General features: G+C 48.1%; 3 protein-coding genes across 10 annotated transcripts in view; 2 read left to right on the top strand and 1 right to left on the bottom strand.

The window, feature by feature from the left end:
- CELF5 (CUGBP Elav-like family member 5) overlaps positions 1-2,346 on the top strand; it is a 44,846-nt gene extending 42,500 nt beyond the window's left edge. Inside the window, exon 13 of one of the 3 annotated variants that reach the window (XM_074565709.1) lies at positions 211-2,346. The gene's annotated coding sequence lies outside the window, so the exon portion shown is untranslated. The remainder of the gene's footprint in view (positions 1-210) is intronic. The other 2 variants (XM_074565708.1, XM_074565707.1) reach the window with 2 other exon arrangements.
- HSD11B1L (hydroxysteroid 11-beta dehydrogenase 1 like) lies at positions 2,326-14,950 on the bottom strand. 6 transcript variants are annotated; one of them, XR_012584473.1, is made up of 9 exons: positions 12,560-12,726; positions 11,202-11,332; positions 9,683-9,794; positions 7,920-8,011; positions 6,780-6,873; positions 5,261-5,426; positions 4,609-4,704; positions 3,934-4,105; positions 3,189-3,304 (listed from the first exon to the last, which is right to left on the bottom strand). XR_012584473.1 is itself a non-coding variant. In XM_074565712.1 (8 exons), the coding sequence occupies exons 1-8, from the start codon at positions 12,636-12,638 to the stop codon at positions 4,057-4,059; spliced, it is 819 nt and encodes a 272-aa protein (XP_074421813.1). In that variant the 5' UTR covers positions 12,639-12,726; the 3' UTR covers positions 2,326-4,056. The 6 variants fall into 6 exon arrangements, 4 of the variants coding, with proteins under 4 accessions (XP_074421813.1, XP_074421815.1, XP_074421811.1 ...); XM_074565712.1 differs by having other exon boundaries at positions 2,326-4,105; XM_074565714.1 differs by lacking the exon at positions 3,189-3,304 and having other exon boundaries at positions 3,803-4,064.
- MICOS13 (mitochondrial contact site and cristae organizing system subunit 13) lies at positions 14,925-19,146 on the top strand. Its single transcript, XM_074565715.1, has 4 exons — positions 14,925-15,073; positions 16,924-17,080; positions 17,875-17,926; positions 18,926-19,146. The coding sequence occupies exons 1-4, from the start codon at positions 14,958-14,960 to the stop codon at positions 19,021-19,023; spliced, it is 423 nt and encodes a 140-aa protein (XP_074421816.1). The 5' UTR covers positions 14,925-14,957; the 3' UTR covers positions 19,024-19,146.
- Positions 19,147-20,508: the final 1,362 nt, after the last annotated feature.

Genomic DNA, 20,508 nt, shown 5'->3' with positions numbered 1-20,508 from the left:
CGCCAAAGGGCCACCGAAGAGCTGCCTGACCCGAGAGCTGGCTGTGGAAGAGGTAGCTCCCGCCAGCCGACAGACTGGGAACAGGGAGGGCTGGCTGAGCTCGGTCCCTTCTGCTTGGGGTCAGCTTCCTCCACGTTTAAGCAACAGCAACTCAAAGCTTGAGGTTTATGTCCTAATCCCCAATTCCCTCCCTCCTCCCTTTCTATTCAGGTGAAGGGAAAGTCCAGAGGAAGAATTTCTGCTTCAGGCTGATTTACAGAGAGGCCAGTAAATTTATCAACTCTTTTGACACCACCCCTTTCCTTTCTCTGCTCCCCACCTACCCACCCCATCCTCTTTCTGCCCTCCTACCCAAAACATGCAATTAAAGAGAAGGCTCAATATCTGCCCAGCAGGAAGATTCTTGCCACGACGGACTCGCATATTTGCTGCTAATGTGGTGCATAGCAAAGGGACCAGAAAACCAGCAGCCCCTGGGGACCCAAAGCTCTTCCTCTCGGGGTATGCCTGGAGTACATGGACCAAGAAAAACCCGCTGGTGTGTCTCTAGGTTACTGCAGTGATGTATGGAAACTTAGCTCCGTCCCTCCCTCCTGCCCCGTCTCCTGGCCCTTTCATAGATAAATATAAATATATATATATACAGTCTCTATTTTTTTTTAAAGTGGCTCACAGGACCAAACTTTTCCATTCAGAGACTGACTCCTTGCAAGAGGGATTGGAAGTTAAGGGTTTACCTTTGCAACAGTGTCTTCTCAGCAAGCACTGCAGATAGGCCTGAACGTTTTTGAGAGGATGCTTGGATGGACGAGAGCGAGAGAGACCAAGCGCATCTCTCTGCTCACCGTTAGCAAGAAACAAGGAGAAAGAGAACTACATACCTCCAGGATTAGGGCGCAGCCAGCTGCTCAGCTCGAGTCACTCATCCACCGACCTTAGCACCAGCCTGGTTAAGGATCTCAAGAGCTCTCAGACTTACCTTTCCAAGGGCTTCTGCAGACAAAGCTCCTGGAATTTGGTGCCAAAGCCTATCCCTGAGCACTCCTCGATTAGGCTGAAAGCACAGGAACCCAGTCCCTCTACCTACAGGAACTGTACTGCCTCCCGGCGTGTGGCACAGCTCCATGTTTCATAGCTCTCCATGGTAACGGAGCGTTTTCTTGATCAAGGCAAGAGAAGATGAGAGAGTGTGAGCAGATGCACTCTCCAAAACAGAGCGACAGAAGCCTCCCAGGGGCTACAGCCTGCCTCCCCGTGTCAGAAGTAATCTAACGCTGGTTAGCTGGCAGTTCTGCTTCCCGGGAAAAATGGGACGTTGTCTCCATCTGAATCTAGCAAGAGGACTCGCCTCTTACACCCTCTGCAAAGCTTTCCCAAGCAGACACAAGGATAGTATGATGAAAGGGGGTTGCCATTCTGGTTTTTTTTCCCACCACCCCCTCCAAGGAACAGATTATACATTATGCAGCATATATAGAGACAGCTATATGCACATACACTGCAGCACAGAACATAGTTCAGAGCTTAACAAAGATCCCCTGGGGGGCGGGGGGGTGTGTCGTACTGACAAGGCACGTCCATTTAACAACTCCAAACTGTCTCTTGAAGTTTCTACCAAGGAAAGGAAAGAAAAACAAAAGAAACCAACCAACCCCACAAACCTTCTGAATGATTCGTTTCAACACTCCAGAGGTTGATAAGGTACCAAGAACATTCCCCTGCGTGTGTGCGCGTGCGTGTGTGTGTGTGTGTGTGTGTGTGTGTGTCCGCGTTCGAGCGTGAACAGAGGGTTGGTGGAGATGGGCTGATGCAATTGATGCTAAAAAGTGAGATATGGGGACTTCAGAGAACCTCGGCCAATTCTCATCCTCCTCCAGTTTCCCTTCGTTTAAACGTTCATGGCACAGTTCTCTAAGCACCTTCACATCTCCGCAACCACCCCTCTGTACCCGATGCTGAGAGATTATGAGACGGATGAAGCTGTGCGAGTCTTGTGTGTTTCTATAGTCCATGTTTACTTATTGTAAATACCATTTTTATACTTAACATCTATTATGTACGTGATTTGTATAATGTACTTTATTTCTGCTACAAGTAATTTCATGAAGTTTAAACTTAATCTAATTTTGAACAAAAAAAAAAACCAAAAAAACCCACAAATGCAAAATGGGGAAAAAAAGGACTTTGGAAATTCTACGTCAAGCTGGTTTAAAACAAGCATTTACAGTTTCTTCCATCACAGTTACTGATGTGACTGTACAGGTGCGATACAAGCTTCGTCAATGTCAAATTCCTCACTCTGGTAAAAAAAAAAATAATTATTTAATAAAAGTTTTACTTGCTAAGTAGCCGGGCTTTTACTTCGTGTGTTAGTTGCACCTGCTTTTAGATAATGCTTGCACTTGAAGACAATCGCCAAAGGCCTAAGGCGAGGAAAGTGCTTCCATTCAGCAAATCGTCTCTTCAGTCAGTTAAAAAGCGTTTCACAGGGGGCGGGTGACAGAGCCCGAGTTCTCCAGAACAGCACCCTGCCTTGCTCTCACCACCGCAGTGTCTGTGGACTTTTATGCCAGTCTTCAGCATATGAGCCCCAAAACGCGAATTTACATTAGCCCAACTGCAACGCACGAGTTCAGCAGCCGAGCTCCAGCAGAGCCAAACGCAAACCGGTCACAGCTCCTGCCTGCAGGTACCAGAGAGCTTTTTAAGAATTCCTGCGTACTCTGTTCACACCCGGGAGAACAAAACTGGTTCTCTCAACAGCACCTTGATGGAAATCAATCGGAAATCAATCAATCCATCGAGAGCCAGAGCCCAGCCCACCTGATGCTATGCACGGAACCAGGAAAAAGGAAAGCAAATGCCCAGACTCCTTATCTCTGCCCTGAAGTTGAGGAACATGCTTGGGGTTGGTAGAGAACCGACACCATCTGCCATGGCCATGGTTCAGCCCCACTTCTTTAAAAACAGCAGTTTCCCTGGGCCTTTCTTCTGCTTGGAAACCCCTGTTCAATGGTGCTGGAGAAAAGCAGAACAGGAGCAGAGAATGCAGCCTGGGACAACCTCAGTTTTTGATGCCTCCTTGCCCCTGCACCAACACAGTTCTGCAGCGACTGAGCCAAGACGCGTACTGCAAACTGTCACGAGAAGCGAGCAGGTGGCTGTTTTAGAAAGGTGAGTTCAAATGCCAGAGTTTGTGAATTGCGGTGAGTTCTTATTTCCACGCAGCTCCGTAGAAAGCTTTGTCATGTCAACATCCAGTCAACGGCAAGGACAGAGGAAAGAAAACACTCGGTGCCTCTTCCTATGATGTGAATAAAATGTACTTAGGGCTAAAAGTGCCACACACTATTCCCGCTAACAAGAATAAGAACTGAAGCTGCAGTGACATCTCTTGCAGGCACCCAAGATTTTATATTTAGGTTGGAACAGGCACGTACTTAGTCTAGCACCTCGCCATCAACCGAGCAAAGGAGGAGTGGGGCACGCAGTGACCCTTTCCCAGGAAGCAGCCTCTCACCAGCCAGAATGTACCCCTCAACTTGCTTTTTTTCACTCCTTGGAGAAGACCAGCTACAATTGAAGAAAGACTACGACTGGCAAGGCTCTGCACACTCCATTTTAGGTCTATATCCCCTAGACAAACCTGGTTTTTAAGCAATCGGCTGTTCCAATAAATTCCAAACCTGTTAAGCGGTTTCTACAATATGTTCAGCTTTCAAAGGCACTTAGAATTCCTTCAGGATTCATGCATTGCGGACGGGAACACCACACAAAATAACCATCCTCTCTGCCACCAAGGAGCCCACACGGGATCTTTTATTCCTCCCAGCCCAGGAGGATTCAAGCAGAGACTGCTTTTTCTTGGCTGCTAGAACTTAGAAGCCATGACACATATCCATAGGAATAACGTTAGGGGAGAATTCCCTCTACCTTCTTCCTTCAGTGCAGGAATCATCAACCCATCTTGGCATTTCCAGCAAGGAAGAGCTGATTTGACAGGTCCTGTGCAGTCAGTAAACACCTGCCAACAGGCCTGTGCTCCCAGAAGCCAGGTCACCAGCCTGCCTTCACAGACGACGCACCAACACGTAACACCAACACACTAAAAAAAAAAAAGTTTAATTAAAATAAGAGATTAAAATTCTATGTGTAGGAAGCCAGAAGGTTCACAGAATCCACAAAACAATGAAGCAGTGGAGCAGGATGTCCCAGGAATGTTCAGACGTTTCAGGACGTCCTGGGAAGACAGGTTAAAGCCGGAGCTTAGAGAAGACTGGAGTAAAAACAGCCAGGTGAGGCTGCAGGAGGGGAGATGGGTGGAGGGCTAAGGCAGAGCAAGAGTAGGGAAGATCTCTGACTGATGGGTAGAAATAGCAGAAGCAGGATGAGAGGAAGACCAAGACGAGTCTTAGGAAAAGAGCTTGACACCAGTGGTTGAATGGGATGCTTGGTGGGACGGGGAATGGGATTAGAAGGGATGAAGGATGGGAGAGGAGGCTGAGAGTGGGCATTCCCTAAGGACTGCTGTAGTTGTAGTAACTCTGTAAAACCTGGTTCCGGTCACAGGGGAGCAAAACCCAAAGACAGCACATGTGCTGCACCCACCATGGGTAGAAAACCTCCTGCACCTGCATGGCACCCCCTCGGATGATGGCAAGGGCAGCTTCAGGAGCAGGAGAAGCAGTTAGGTGCACTTTGCCCCTGTAAGGAAATAATCAGAGAGTAACTCAGAGCCAGTCAGCCCTTGGTGTGGTCTTCACTGTGCAGACTGACCACCACAGGGTTCTGCATGCTCATGTTGCACCACGCTGAGGCGGACATGCACAAGCCCCTTGCTGCACCCAAGCTGATGCACTCTTCCCATTAGTTTTCTTGCACATCCAAACAGATGCACACACCATAGAATCATGGAATGTGTTGGGTCGGAAGGGACCTCTAAAGGCCATCCCGTCCAACCCCCTGCAGTGAGCAGGGACAGCTTGAACTAGATCAGGTCGCTCAGAGCCTCATCCAGCCTGGCCTTGAATGTCTCCAGGGATGGGGCCTCCACCCCCTCTCTGGGCAACCTGGGCCAGTGTCTCACCACCCTCCGTGTAAAGAACTTTTTTGTAAAGAACTTTTGTAAAGAACTTTTTACATTGTAAAGAACCATCTTAAACACAGCTGTGGTGCATTTTTTTGCATGCTTTCAAGAAGAGCCGTGTTCCTGCAGACACACTCCCTTCCCAGACTCCTACATCCCCCTCCAAATACACACCTGGTGTTGGCTAATGCTGAATCGGTATCAATCAGGCCCAGGATGCACAGCGTGATAGAGATGTTTCTCTTCTGCATGATGAGTTCATGGCGCAGCGAGCTGAAGAATCCATCCAGTGCAAACTTGGTGGCAGAATATGAAGTGGTGAAGGGCGTGGGTATTCTCCCTGGAAAGGAAAAGGAGAGAATGGAAAATGCCAGGGAAGTGGCTGTAAGGAGGATGGTGCCACTGAGAGGGAATCTGGGCAAAGAGAGAGGCTTTGCCATCCCGCATCAACTCATGTTCTGTTCAGGTGAGTTTCCCTCTATTTCTAGTCACATGCAGGCACTTAGAAAATTACACCACTTTCTGTGAGCACATCTCAGCACAAAAGCCACCACATATGTGGCTAAGGGGAGGAAATTTCTTTTAACTCACACAGTAACCAGGTCACATGCTGGGCTAGAAAGCCCAGTGCGATGGTCTACCTGCAGCCTTGCCCTCCCCCGCCACATGCAAGCACATGGACTGGGGCACATGCTGGTGCAACTGGCCATGACATTTCCCTGACACCAATGCACATCACAAGGCAGGGATGAGCCATAGTCTGGACCTGTGTACGGTGACGCAGCTCCCTTGAGTGCACACTGAAGACTTTCTCCTACCTCCACCCTGTGTGGTAGGTGCAGGTAGTCAGCAGCCTCCTATTCAGGCTGGCCAAAGCCAGAAAGCCTTAATGCAGCAGGATGGTCTTAACGCTGTGTCAGAAATGCAGGAGAGATGGGCTTGGCTGTGAGGGACAGGAACCAAACAAGCAGATCTGGGCACATGGTGAGTGAAGAGCAAGGTTCCAAGGGAATGTAAAATGGTGCAACATAGAGAAGGTCTTCCAGAAAACAAGAAGGCCAGCCAGCCACCATCCTGCTTGCTACTATAAAACACACAGCCTGAAAAAAACAAAAAGGACATGGACCTGTTGGAACGGGTCCAGCAGAGGGCCACAAAGATGATCCGAGGGCTGGAGCACCTCTGCTGTGAGGACAGGCTGAGACAGCTGGGGGGGTTCAGCCTGGAGAAGAGAAGGCTCCGGGGAGACCTTCCAGCCCCTTCCAGTCCCTAAAGGGGCTCCAGGAAGGATAGGGAGGGACTCTGGGTCAGGGAGTGTAATGACAGGACGAGGGGGAACGGTTTCAAACTGAAGGAGGGGAGATTTAGATTGGATATTAGGAAGAAATTGTTTGCTGTGAGGGCTGTGAGCCCCTGGCCCAGGTTGCCCAGAGAAGCTGTGGCTGCCCCATCCCTGGAGGGGTTCAAGGCCAGGCTGGACGGGGCTTGGAGCAGCCTGGGCTGGTGGGAGGTGTCCCTGCCCAGGGCAGGGGGTTGGAACTAGATGATCTTTAAGGTCCCTTCCAACCCAAACCATTCTATGATTCTGTGAAAACGTGCTGAGGGGTTGGGGTTGAAGGACACAGAGAAACATGACATGCTGGGAACCATTGTTTCCACAAGGCCAGCACTTACGCCGGTTAAAGACACTAACCTGTGAGGGAAGAAACAACCACCAGAGAGCCTTTATTCTTCTCCAGGGTGGGAAGAGCTGCTGTTGCAAGCGCCACATAGCTGAAGAAATTCACCTGCAATGATACAAGTAGACATGAAGAAGCAAGAGGGTTTGGAGAGAAGGTCAGCATAAGCTAGAAACCCAATACAGTGGTCAGAAATGGAAAGGAGCATGGCTTGGATTTGCTTTTTCAAACAGCGAGCAAAAAGAATTGTCTCTGTGAGGATGGGGACAAACATGGCATCCACGAGTCCTTCAGATTCCAGAAAAAGCAATGGAGACGAGTCAGAGCAAAGGTTATTCCTGGGCTTTAACACCCAGATTTCTTGACAAAAGACAATTAGCTGTCCCTGATTTCTCTATACGCCATTCTTTACTCTGCAATCCCTACAGCAACAAGGATGCCAGTAGTGTCTCAATTTGGTCCCCTTTTAAGTTTCTCGTGACTGAGCTCAGACTACAACACAACACCACAACCGTAACAGCATCTCTTCTGAGCCTGACTGCTCGCTAACTTGTAAGAAATATCTTACCTATGAGCCCAAGTTCCCTACGCTCCAGCAAACAGGCTCCTCAAACATGAAATAGAGCTAATATGACCCACCCGACTGAATCAAGAAAACAGCTCTTCATCTCCATGGTCCAAAACCTGGTACCAAGGTGATTCTACAGGAAAATCTGAATCTGTGAGCAGAGACTCAAATGGCAAACACCATTTCAAACAACCCTATTGTGCTCTGCGATGACGTGCACTTGCTCTAGATTAGTAGGAAATCGAGGAGCTTCCTCCTCACCTATTGGCATTCTTAAATTAGACATACATTGCACAACTGCTCATAACTACCCATCCATCCCTAACCGTCCTGTGCTAGCGGGAGATAAGACAGAAGGAAGCGAAATTCTCCCCAGACATTCCTCTGCACACATACACAAAACCTGAGCAAATACCTGTATAGTAACAAAGCCTCCAAATCATTTGACTTGAAACATGAATGAAATAAAAGGTTTGTTCTCAACCATTGCCATAGACTTGAATTTGCTTTTGAGCTTCCAAAGCTGCCCCAGGAGAAGCCAGACTGACCCAATTCCAGGTGAGCTCTTCCTGCTGAGAAACCTCACCTGCATGAGCCAGCGGGTGTACGCCACATCTCCAGACCACATCTGGAAACGGGTGACACCAATGTGGTTCAACACCAGGTAATCCAGTCCCCCTGCGAATAGGAGAAAAAGCAGTCAAACAAAGGAGCCACCCCCTAACTGGTAACCAAGGAACTCAGAAATGCCAGCAGGAGGGCTGAACCAACCGGCCACTCTGTCAGAAGGCTGGAAAGTGCTTTACCGTGAAGATACATGAAATATGTCCATCTGAGAGCGGCTCTGCCTGCTCCTCGAGGCTGGAATTGGAAGGAAAGCTGTCCTTTGACAGCAGCTCTCCGAAATGTTGTTTCAGGGTCATGCAGACTTGGAACTCAGTTCTGGTGGTACACTCTATTTTCAAAGTTATAAGTATACAAATTTGTAACAGAAAAATTATGATTGATATGGGACTGTATATGCGCAAAAGCATCAGCAGAAACGGCAGAAGGTTTAAAAGAAAGGTCTGAGTTGATAGCTGCTGGACTGGCAGGTCATCCAGATCACAGCACACTTACAAACAGCTTCTTAAGACACCCACATCAGGAAAACCCAGAGTATAATGAAGTAATTAAGACACTCAAATAATGGACAAAAGGATAGTGAGTATAATAGAAGATGCTGCCTAATGACAGTCTGACCCAAATGAGACATGATGGAGAAGCAAAAGATCATAATCATTTAACTCCTACAGGGCACCAAAGACAGTCAAAAAGCAGCACATGGTCACCCACCAAGAACCCAGAAGACACGATGAAGACTCAACAGCGGGCATCCCTTGTCCTTCGTATCACCACAAGTGATGGCCAAGGTTCTTGGTCATACGCATCTTGTTGCTTGTGAGTATTAACGAATGACTGAATGCGAATGCATGAGAGTGGGAGCAGAGTGAATCAGTTCTGGTTAAAATAAGACCACGTTGCCCTTCTATACAGTCTTGGACAGAGCTTTGCTACACGGGCAGGTCACCGGTTTCAGACCTCCCAGTTTGTGTCTCTCTCAACACAAGGCGCTATGTTCAGGGTTGGCTGTGTGCAGCTGGTACTCGCTCACGTAAAGCAAACGCGTGTACACGTGGTACCCGTGAGAGGCAAGGTTCTGCAGCTGTGCTACGGGATGTGGCTTTAGTGAAGCACTGTGAAGTATTTCCTGCATGCTTTTCTCCTCTAGCAAAACACATGCCCTCCCCATGAAAGGCCAAGATAGGTATTTAGAAACCCGGCACCTTCCTGTCCTAAACATCCCCCTCAATGAGAAACATGGTGAAACTGAAGCTGGAAGCTCCTACCGGAATGAGAACTGTCTATCCACCTGAAAGCCTAAGAGATGGTCAAGACTGAACTGAGATCAGAATCAGAACCCTTTCTCCTTGCTCCGCTCACCTGGTTCTGACCAGGCAAGCAGCGAACATCTGAAAAGCCAAAGACACCGCTCCTTTCACAGCCCCCTGCACTCAGGTAAATTACAGAAACCCACATCTTTCAACTCCAGGCTTATCAGAGAGGAGATGAGACTGGCAGGGCCATAGGAGCCAGGATAACAACTGTGTCATCAGGCTCGTCTCTGATCAGTTGTATAAAACTTGCAGGCCAGTACGAAGCAGGACGTAGCTTGAGCACGATAATCTCTGAAGGGTGACCAGGCCAGGTGTGATCTAAACCTTTCTTGAAAAGAGGAACATGGTATAAACTGGAGTGAGAAGCAAACTTTGTTCTCTCTCCTCAATATTTCATTTTTCTTCTGCTTACCCAGCTTTTGGACAGCAAACTGAACCACCTTTTCAGCCTCTGAAGGGGAAGACATATCTGCAGGGATATAAAATATTTTCTTTGCTCCGAGTGTCAGGCATTTCTCCATCACCTTGAAAAAGAACGCACACGCACACAAAAAGATTAATCAATATGGAATGGGAAGAAAAGAACAGAAATAAAGGCACCGTAAGGCACAGTTTTTCCCCACACTACAGTCAGTGAGGGTCAATTCTGGAAAGAGACACTTTAATTTTAAATTTTAAATCTACGACTATTCAGACCCCAGAGAGCTCATTTTGCATCCAGACTTTGTTTAACCAGACAGTTAAACAGAGGTAACTCATCAGGATGCAGATACAATCTACCTTGGAAAAGGATGAAGATTCACCCAAAAAAGACGGTCTTCTTCAGGAGAACTCCTCTGGAATAAGGGTTATGCTTTACATTAAGCTCTTTTTGTTCCAAAATACCTGGTAAGGCTCTAGCAGTATTCATCTTTCATAGTTCCTTTGCCATGTTGCATACGTTAAGGCGCACAGTAACGACACACAGTTTAGCTATTTGCTGAAATAATGCTTTCCAAGCATTAGGAACTATCCTTACGCTCACTGTCCTCAACTCTCCTTTTGCGCCATTTCATAGTGAAGAACTTTCCTTGCAAGTCACCCATCCCCACAGTTTAAGAGACCTTCTCTAAATATTGTCCCAGTTTATAAACTGCATATAAAGGAGTCTCATCTATTTGAGCTGGTCAAAAATTAATTAACCTACGAAAAGGTTTGAGTCTTTAACAAAACACCTGCAAATAGAACTGTCTGGACTCTGAAAAGCTGCACAAAATCGCACAGGAATTGTAGTTCATAGAATCATAGAGTATCTTGAGCTGGAAGGGACCCATCAGGGTCATCGGGTCCAGCTCCCCGCTCCTTGCAGGACTGGCTAAAACTAAGCCGTATCGCTAAGAGCATCATCCAGATGCTCCCTGAACTCTGACAGGCTTGGTGCCAGGACCGCTTCTCCCTGGGGAGCCTGTCCCAGTGACTGACCACCCTCTCAGTGAAGAACATTTTCCTAATGTCCAATCCGAACTTCCCCTGACGCAGCTTCATGTAAATGCTGAGGTAGTAAGAAGTTCAGGCAGCGTATATCCATCTTCCTGTCCAGGCCAAGGTCCCTTCGGCGTTACACCTCCCCAGGATGCAGTGTTACTGCCTTCTCTTAAGAAAAACTGGGCATATTGCAGCAGGCACTGGTGCAGGGCAATACAAAGCAGCCCATCCAGGAGATCAGTTACAGAGAAGAATGGCACAGGACACTGCCAGAAAATCAGGCTTAAAACATATCACTGGCATGTTCCATCTTTCCACATAAGTGGAAAGAATTTCGAAAGTAACTAAGCGGGTTTTGCTCAACAACAGTTCTGAAGGAAAACTCATCACGCTGACAATTAAGTTCTTGGGTTTTTTGGTAAAAGTCCAAATCTCTTATGTTTTCCGTCACAGAAGGAAGTTCTTACCTTCTGCAGCACAGCTTCCCTCCTAGCAGTCAAAACAATTTCAGCACCAAATCTGGCGTAATGATAGGCCATCTGCTCCCCAATCCCAGCACTGGCTCCAGTCAGGAGAACGCGGGCACCAGACAAGCTCTCTTATTTATGGGAAAAGAATAAAAGATAGAGAAGTGAAGGAAGCAGCAGAGGAGCTGCCCTTAAGCCACTGGCAGAGCTCTAAACTAGAAAAGTGTGTGTTAAGTACTCAAGTCTTGATGCTTCCCCAAAACTAGAAGAGGCAGGACTGACCTGAGAAGCCATGACATTAACAATACCTTCCAATGCCTACTAGACCGGAAATAAACAAAAATCATCTAATCTTTGAAGAATGAGCTATTTTTCCATTCTGACAGGTGCTGACAGCAAAAAGGTTAGTCATCAGGCACCTGATGTCAAGTATCAAGCTATACTGATGTGTTTTGGCCTGGCTCACAGGAAAGCTTGGCCAGCTCAACAAGCTCCAGAGCACGGCGGTCAGCTCGGCATCGCTCCACTAACATGCAACAGCCAGTTCCCTCCTCCATCCCAACAACCCCCAGGTTCACACTGCAGTCACGGAGCAGGAGGCTCGGTCTGACCCACTTCACTCAGACAGCAGCTAGCGTGCTAGAAACCAAACAGCCAAGACTTGCTCCACCATTCCCATCCCTCCTCCCCTCGCTCAGCATTCTTCCATGGAGTTGGATAACGGATAAAAGCGTGCAACCGGCATGGCTGAGTGGCCATGGAACAATCCGCAGGCCCAACTGCCTAAGAGGTGCATCATTGTATTACTGCATGTTTGCTGTGGCCATTATGCCTAGGGATTAAGGATATAATCAAGCATGCCAGTTGAGTCACATGCCCTTTGCCTGGGCTTCTAGACAATTATTTTTCAAGGATGAAGTTGGTTTTCACGTTACAAAAAGCTGTACAACTTAAACCAGTCTCTGGGCCTCCTGCCTCCCGCATATCATTTACTCTTCGCCATCAGCTTGGGGACATGTCAGCCCTCTTGTGCTGGGCGCTGCACATCTATAGAGGTGGTTCTTGACCCCAAGGAGTTTGCAATCAAAATGACAAAAAAAAAGAAAGGCACTGGCAAAGCACATGTCATCTTTTCCCCACACAGACAGCAGGATCCCTTGTAAATGCTGTCTGACCATTTTGTGTTCCTCTGTGTTTCAAGATTCTCTTTATTTCTGGGAGTGAAGCATTGTTTTGGGGCCACCAACTCTGGCAAGACTACGGGCAAGAACAAGACCGCTAGTCAGAATTTGGAAATTCAACCTCTTCTCTTAGGTGACTTATATTCCAGTTTGGAATGACCCCCCTGGTAAACCTACCTGCGTTAAATGGGTCTTTCCAGAAGAAAGCTAGGAGCCCAGCTATGATCCCTGTAGCACAAAGCACTTTCCCAATCATATCCCTCCAAGTTATGAAGAACGAAGTGAAGTCTTGAAGCTGACGACTCCAGCCAAAGTACTGTAATCTCCTTCCTCTGATGCTGGAAGCCAACCTGCAAGAGGCATGTAAAGTCCTGCATTTTTGTCCTGCACAGAAGAGAGGTGCTGTGTAGAACTGAGACCCCACCTGAGAAGTCTCCCCACCGGGAGCCAAAGTCACCTTTGTCAAGAATGAAAGACAGAGAGGTCAAGGGCGATCAACGCTTTGAGAGGCAGCTGCAAAGAAGCTGCTGCTCCCCTGCTGAAGGGGAGTGAACACCACCGTCCTGCAAACGGTTTGCATTTGCCAAGAAGGACTAGGGCTTGGCTGTGCCGAGCAGCACACGTCCCTGCTCAGAGGAATTAACTTTGTCAGAATGAAACATGTAAAGCTGCAGGCCTGAAGAGAATTAAATCTGCTCTCGCACGAGAGGAAGGGATCAAAAAAGGCCAGAAAACAGGTCTGGAGAAAGCTCAAAAAATCATCCCATCTATCCTCCTGCCTTGCTCAACTACCGTTTTCTCAGCCTTTCATTTGCTCCAGGACAGACAGTCTCAAATGAAGTGGACTCGGGGAATTATTTTTAAAATGTCTGTCCCTAATAGAACACTCCACAGAAACCTGTGGAGTCAGCACCAATTCCTGACTTAAACCACGACTTGAAAGTCCAGTTTTACAGTAAAAGCCTTCTGCATTTTATATTGCTGCTTTCTACTTCAGAATCTCACAGATCTATTTGATGTAAAAATACATCACATCTGAAAAGCAAAATTAATTAAATTATTATCTCTTTTCCAAAAGAATATATTTTCTGCAGCTGTCGGCAAAAATTTAAAACCGATATCAAATCGCGCTGACAAATCGCGTTTAGATGTACTTTTCCATGCTTTAGGAATTATACATGCCTGCCCTACGTAAAATGGTCTACAAGGCAGGGAAAAAGGTGAGGCACTTATTTCTGTACTTCTCCTTCTTTAGAATTTGTCCCGCAAGAGGAAAATTCATAATTTAAGTCAGTACCGAAACTCACTGATACTAATAACAATCACTTAACAAGCTGAGCATCACTTGCCAGTAGAATTTCTCTATATTTTCTAAGTTTCTGTGTCTTCACAAGTTCTTTAGCAGCCAGAAGCAGTTAGATACAGTGAATACAGCAGGAATTAAAAAAGAAACTTTGCAGTAGTTCCAGAAGCTGTCTTCTGCAAAATTCACTTCATTAGCTTCCACAGTTCTGCAAAATATTTAAAACTAGGTTTGTTCTTTTTTTTTTGGGGGGGGGGACAGAGCATATCAGGACATGGCTAATACTTAGCGAGATAATTAAATTAACAGTATTACCCCGGGTACAAAGACGATCATGGGCAGAAGTCTTTGCAGGACTGGGGCCTGAAGCAAATAAAAGGGAAAAACGGCAACAAGTATGAACTCCAGTAGCTGGAAGGTTCCGAGATAATATGGTAGGTATACTTGAAGTTGAGCAACTGGCAGGCAGATTTAGAACTCAAGGGTTTTAAGTTAAGAGCATAATGTGATTTGACGACACCACTCGTATCTATTTCTACTCCCCTGTTACGAACGGGGGATCCAGGTCAGCTGAATATCAGCAGTTCAGACCACCTAATATTTGTTTAAAGGGGGATAAAACAACAAATACGTTCTCTTTCGAACCTGACGGGATTTTTCTCGGGATTAAGACAAAAAATTGAGAAACAGACGCCGGCACTGAGAATCGTGACGGTTTCCAAACACCACAGGCACGCACGGCATGAACTGGCCAAATTTAATGGAAGCGTGTACAAAGACTAAAGGGTTAGCAGCATTGTTTAAAAACAAAACCACCACAAACCAAACCAAACCAAAACAAAACAAAAAAGGAACACAGAAATAAAGAGAGAAAGAATACATCTGATTCTGAGGAAAAGATCTCACTGGCAGCGCCCACAGCGCCCTGAACTCAGTCAGCCTCTACCCACCACGATTTCTCCTCGCTCCACGGGAGAAAAAAACCTCACGTCTAGTCTTACAGAACGCTTAATTCGTCAAAGAACTATTCTGCTGATCGCCGATAACGTTAACCGCAAGAAGCCGTACCTCAGGATAGCCGGCGCTTCTCGCGGCGCGGCCGGGGAGCGGAGAGGCGGCGCTGAGGGGCCCCGGCTCTGTCAGGAGCGGCGGGGCTGAGCACCCGGCAGAGCTCCAAGGCGCCGGCTACCGGCGTGCGGCGGCCCGGCGGGGGTCCCGCTTACAGGCTGGCTGGCCCCCGCGCCCGGCGGCAGGGAAACCGGCCCGGCTGCCATGGCAACGGCCGCGCCGGGCGGGAGGCGGGACCGCGGGGCCACCGCCCTCCCCCGGCCGCGTCACCGGCCCTCCCCCGCCGCAGTCATGGCCGCCCGGCTCTTGCCCGCCGTCAAGTGAGTCCCCGAGCCGCCGCGCTCCCCTGCCCGCACAGCTCGGCGCGGCTGCTCGCCCGCCCGCCCGGCCCCGCTCCCCCGCGGCCGGCCCCGCTCCCCGGCCCCGCCGGCCCCTGGCCCCGCCGCGCGGCGCCCTTGGCCTCCCCTGCCCCCGCGCCGGTCGCGGCCGCCGGCTTCCGTGAGCGTCCCCACAGGCCCGGCGGCCTTCTGGTAGCAGCCCGGCGGCTTTCTGATGGTGGCCCGGCGGCCTGCCTTCTTCTGGCGGCAGCCCGGCGGCCCTCCGGCGGCCAGCGCGACTACGGAGAGTGCAACCGGGGTCGCCGCCCAAGGGCGTTCGCTGAGGGAACGCCCCGAGCCGGGCACGGCCCGCGCCGCGGGGGGACGGGGGACGCGGCGCGGAGGTCGGTTTTGGGAGCGAGTGGGAAATCCTGCCCTGCGAAATCCCTTTTCCCCCAAAATACTTGTTGAAACGTGGATTTCAATATTGGTTCTCTGTTGCCTCTCGCAACGGCTGTGTCTGTCCTACGTTCAGCCGCTGCAGTACTGCTCGCTGGCAAGTTTTTGGTTGTTTCCCCCCCACCCAGGTGTGCAATAGCTTTGTGTTTGGTTTTTTTTGTTTGGTTTTTTTTGTTTGGTTTTTTTTGTTTGGTTTTTTTTGTTTGTTTTTTTTTGTTTGTTTTTTTTTGTTTTTAAAGGGGAAAAAACTCTTGCCCTGTGCATTTGTAAAAGTCAGTCTCCCCAGATCTCTTACCTCTAATGAAAAAGTAAAAGGTCAGATATTCACTTCCAGTCTCCCATTTTGTAGGTTGCCGCTACAGCGGTACGTGGTGTTTGCACACTATGCAGTCTGCTGGAAAACTGTAACAGCCTAGGCAATGTAGGAACAGGCATGGCTAGGTGTTAACTGGACTGTAATGAGCTTAGCAAGACATTGGTGTCTGTCAGAGTAATCAGATTACTTATTAACAAGACAGCAAGAACCACATCATTAACACGGATGCCTTGCCGACTGCAAAATCCTTTAGTTCCTTTTATCAAAGGTACATGCCAGTGATTCTCAGACTTTAAGAAGCGGCACGCACTCTGGGGTGTTTGACACTTTCTTATTTTTTCTTGAAAACTGCCACTGATACGATGTGAATGGTTATGGTTTCAAGCGGCTGACAGGGAATGGTTGGTCTAGGAGGAAAAGGAAGGTAGCTAGGTATTTTTCTGCTGCTTTTTGTCTGTAATAAGGTAGAGTATTTGTGATCCTTGTATTTCTTTATTGATACCCTCCCTTTAGTGGTTACAACCTACCGAGAGAGATCACAGAATGTCGGGGTTGGAAGGGACCTCTGGAGATCATCTCCTCCAACCCCCGGCCACAGCAGGGTCACCCACAGCAGGTGGCACAGGAACGCGTCCAGGCGGGGTTGGAATGTCTCCAGAGACGGAGACTCCCCCACCTCTCTGGGCAGCCTGTGCCAGGGCTCTGCCACCCTCACAGCAAAGAAGTTCCTCCTCGTCTTGAGATGGAACTTCCCGTGGGCAAGTTTGTGCCCGTTACCCCTTGTCCTGTCCCCGGGCACCACTGAGAAGAGCCTGGCCCCATCCTCCTGACACCCCCCCTTTCAGTATTTATCAGCGTTGATAAGATCCCCCCTCAGGCGTCTTTTTTCCAGACTGAACAGCCCCAAATCCCTCAGCCTTTCCTCATCAGAGAGGTGTTCCAGTGCCCTCAGCATCTTGGCAGCCCTTTGCTGTCCCCTCTCCAGCAGTTCCCTGTCCTTCTGGAACCGGGGAGCCCAGAACTGGGGCATTCGTAGTCATAAGGTGAACTGAACTGTTGCTGCTTTTGATTCTTTCAGGTTTGTCATTAAAGGAAGCCTGGCTGGAGCTGCCGTATACATGGCGTATGACCAGGGACTGCTGGGCAGTGGCACGCAAGGTGCCGAAGCTCTCAGAAAAGCTCAAGCAGCGCTGCCTCCAGCTATCCAAGAGTGGACAAGTTACTTAGGCTGGGAGGTAAGGGCTGCGCAGGTGAACACAGGCAGCAAAACAAACACGTCCTCTGAAGGAGGAGGAGAAAGCACCGGGGTGATATTCTGGTTCCAGTGATGGCGGCGGGAGTTTTGCTGTTGAAACTGGATTTCACATTGAGAATATTTTGAAGAGGATTAGAATGGAAGGAGGATAAAATTTTAAATTCAGGGGAAAGACATTGCTCAGAGATGTTATTTCAAAGAAGAAGGGGTAACTAATCCTCTGCAGGGTTCAAGGAAGGGATTGCACGCATGCTCTGGCAGATGCTTCACTATGTAGTGGTATTCCTAAGCCTCTTTTGAAGGATCCTACATGCTTTTGAAAAAGTAATGAGAAGATTCTCCTCCCAATTTCTCAAGCTGCTAACAGTTTGTCCAGTTGAATTTAAATTGCCTGAAGAGGCCCTTCTCGTTCAGTAATTCTTAGTTTTTAAAATCCTCAGAACAGGAGAAGCCTTTGCTGAAAGTTTGAAAAGCATTTTTCATGTTAGAGACTATGCTAAACTAATACCTAACTGTAAGGAGACAGCCGTGGAGGTGATTTTTCGGGAGCACCCAAATGATAAGTACTACCTTCTGCCCCTACTTTATACTGCGGGAAAGAGCAAAGTACAGACTTTAAGCCTCGTGTCTGATCCCTTTTGAGACTTACGGAGGGTAGGCATGTAAGTATCTTTGAGATCTGAGGTCAAAAGGCTTTTTCCAAGGTGATGGGAATCCTGTTATAAGTGAAACCCCTTAAATGCTGATATTTTCTCTCTCTGTCTCTCTTTCTAGCTCCCACCCACTCCAAAATTTGACTTTTCCCCCTCTGATTCCTGGAATAAAGGTAAAATAACTTCTCACCAAACTGTGAAAGGAGCAAGGGGCCAAGTGTGGCGTAGCTTATACTGGTCTTGTCTCAATCCTGTCCTCCTAAACTGAATGACGGAGAAGGAGGTGATAGATGTTGCAGTCTGGTGGAAGGAGCATTGGCACTGGTGACTTTGGACTTAATTCCTTGTTGTTCCAACTGTGAAATAAGGAGGAGGATGTGTGCCCACAAACCTCTCTGCCTTTCCTAACCAGAGGAGCTGGTGTTTCTTCTGCCTGCGAAGCTGGCTGCCTCAAGATGGGCATGCCTATGCTATCCTAGAATCTGAGATTGAAAGTTTCAGTGAAGCATTTGGGGAAGGCCTGTGGCCCCCACAATAAATAAGAGTTTTTGCGCCAGTGAGTTCGTCACCACTGGTAGTGATCGGGGAAACGAGAGCGTAGAAGTAAATGGTGACTTATCCTTGAGAAAGGTGAACCTTTGGTTAAAGACTGAAGAGTTTGTAAACTCTGCAGATGCTAGTATATCTGAACTCAGCCTCTGATTTTTCAGGAGGGATAAGTACTCCCATTTTTGCAAGAGTTTTAGAGATCTTGTTTGAAGGCCAAAGCATGGTATGAATTTATAGTTTTTAGGGTGCAGGAAAAAGTCTTCGTGTAATTGTGGGGAAACATGGTCCACAAATATTGTGACACGTCCAACGTCACCCATGAAGCCTGTGGCAAGGCCAGAAATAAAACAGAACTTAGTTCACTTCTTTGTTTCAGCCTTGTAATTGTCTGTCCCTTATCCTGGTCCCGAAGTTGGAACTTCTCTGTGGCACAAACGCTACTGAAACAATAAAGGTGTACTTGAACCAAGGATCATTCAGGCCTTGGGGTGTTTGAAAGCTTCTGAGACAGAGCTAGATTTTTCTCTCCATGTTTAAAGAGATCTACAGTGCTAGCAGAACGTTAGGAAATTTGGCTTGAACGATGCTCTTCTTGGGATAATTCTTCTCTGCTTTCCTTGCAGGAGTGCAGACAGTCATGTCTGCCTTGTCTGTAGCTCCCACCAGGGCCTGTGAATACACTGTGGAAGGCTGGAAGTATGTGAAGGATCTTGTCAAATGAACACGTTCTCCGCGGTTCATGATTCTCTCCATCCTATGTCGTTTTTGGGATGATGCGTACTCCGTCCCCCTGGAGGGCAGTTCAGCCATTCAAGGGCTACAATAAAAGACTTTGGAACTTCCATTTTTTGTATTTGGGTTGGTTTTAGCGTACAGACTGCAATAATTGCTTTCTGTCTTACCAGCGATCAGAGGCTTCAGCAGAGATCGTGGCTCAGTTGTAATGAAGGGATGGCCGTATGCTGAGGTGTAGCCCCTGTTCTAAAGCTGCCAGGCTTGCTCACCAAACAGATTATTCTGAAGCTGGATTAATCTTGAATCCAAAACGAGCCAATGAGAGTTAAAAAAAAAATAAAATTCCGAGATAACAGTAAAATATGTCATTTGAAGACAAGGCACTTGTCTTCAAGCTAGCTGAGGAAGGAGTGCCTCTGTCACACAAAGAACGCGTTATTGGCATGAAACTGCTTCCCGGTGCTCTGGGACTTGTCACACAAGTGGGAGCAGCCAGTACGAGTTGCAATACTTGCTGCTGGCAGTGTGCAATATAAGGGAGTTTTATAAATCTGTGATAGAAAACTCTAGCAAGTCATAGGAAACTTCTAACACCCTCCCCGGCCCCCGGTCTGTTCAGCCTACGGGCATTGCCGGCGTTCCTAGTGCCCCAGCTCCAACGGCAAAATCACCGTACTCCTTAACTGGAACTTTTCCAGCAACTGATCCAAATACGCCCTTGGATGCATCGTCAATGACCAGTAGCACTGTCAAATTTACACCCGCATCTGAATTTTCGGCTCCACAGCATAGGTTATGTGCAGGCAAGGGTTTAATTTTTAAATTTTACCAGCCGTTGGCTGAAACTAAGTGTCTTCAGTTTGTCTCTTGACTCGAAAAAGTATTCTGTCTGCTGGCTTCTTTAAACAGCTGTAAAATGGGGCTGGCAGCCCTGTCTTACCGTTACGACGCTGGCACCTCTGCGTGTAAACCTTTTGGCAACTGAGCAAGAGAGAAAACGGAAACGGGAAGGATCTCCAATCACAGCAGGGGATCTAGGGATGGAGAACAAGGATGTAGCATGGCAGGTTTTGAAGTCAAAGGACCTTATTAGCAGGACACGTACAGTAATTCATTCCAAAATAGCTTTGATGCGTGTGTTCAGTTCTACCATGTGTCCCCCTCCCCCTCAAAGCATGAACAAAGCAGCTGGGAAGCAGTTTCCACAGCTCCGACAACACCGAGACGTTCTCTGCGTTGTGAGCTCTTAAGTTTGGTTTCCCTGGAATGGGCCATAAACTGCATCTGCCGTTAGTGCGTGGTACTTCCCAGCTCTGTCCAGGACAGGAAAAGGCAGGAAACAGAAGCAGCTGATAAACTGCAGCCGTCTCTTACCTTTGCTGCCACGAAGGCTTCTTGCAAAAAGGAAGACGGTACCGGTTGCTGCCAAAGTGAGGATTGTCAGAAGCACAATCCGCCAGCGTGTCCAGAG

Source organism: Larus michahellis, chromosome 23, assembly GCF_964199755.1.
Source record: "Larus michahellis chromosome 23, bLarMic1.1, whole genome shotgun sequence".
Lineage (NCBI taxonomy): Eukaryota > Metazoa > Chordata > Aves > Charadriiformes > Laridae > Larus > Larus michahellis.
The sequence above is the reverse complement of the archived record's forward strand: the minus strand, read 5'-3'. Positions and strand labels throughout refer to the sequence as shown.

What these genes read in the sequence shown, in the direction of transcription:
- HSD11B1L (XM_074565714.1), bottom strand. Translation starts at nt 12,638, where the DNA reads ATGATTGGGAAAGTGCTTTGTGCTACAGGGATCATAGCTGGGCTCCTA. An exon ending in ACACCCGCTGGCTCATGCAG is followed by an intron (nt 6,874 to 7,919) that starts GTGAGGTTTCTC and finishes GTATCATTGCAG; the next exon opens with GTGAATTTCTTCAGCTATGT. An exon ending in TCAGCATTAGCCAACACCAG is followed by an intron (nt 4,705 to 5,260) that starts GTGTGTATTTGG and finishes ATTTCCTTACAG; the next exon opens with GGGCAAAGTGCACCTAACTG.
- MICOS13 (XM_074565715.1), top strand. Translation starts at nt 14,958, where the DNA reads ATGGCAACGGCCGCGCCGGGCGGGAGGCGGGACCGCGGGGCCACCGCC. An exon ending in CGGCTCTTGCCCGCCGTCAA is followed by an intron (nt 15,074 to 16,923) that starts GTGAGTCCCCGA and finishes TGATTCTTTCAG; the next exon opens with GTTTGTCATTAAAGGAAGCC. An exon ending in CTCTGATTCCTGGAATAAAG is followed by an intron (nt 17,927 to 18,925) that starts GTAAAATAACTT and finishes CTTTCCTTGCAG; the next exon opens with GAGTGCAGACAGTCATGTCT.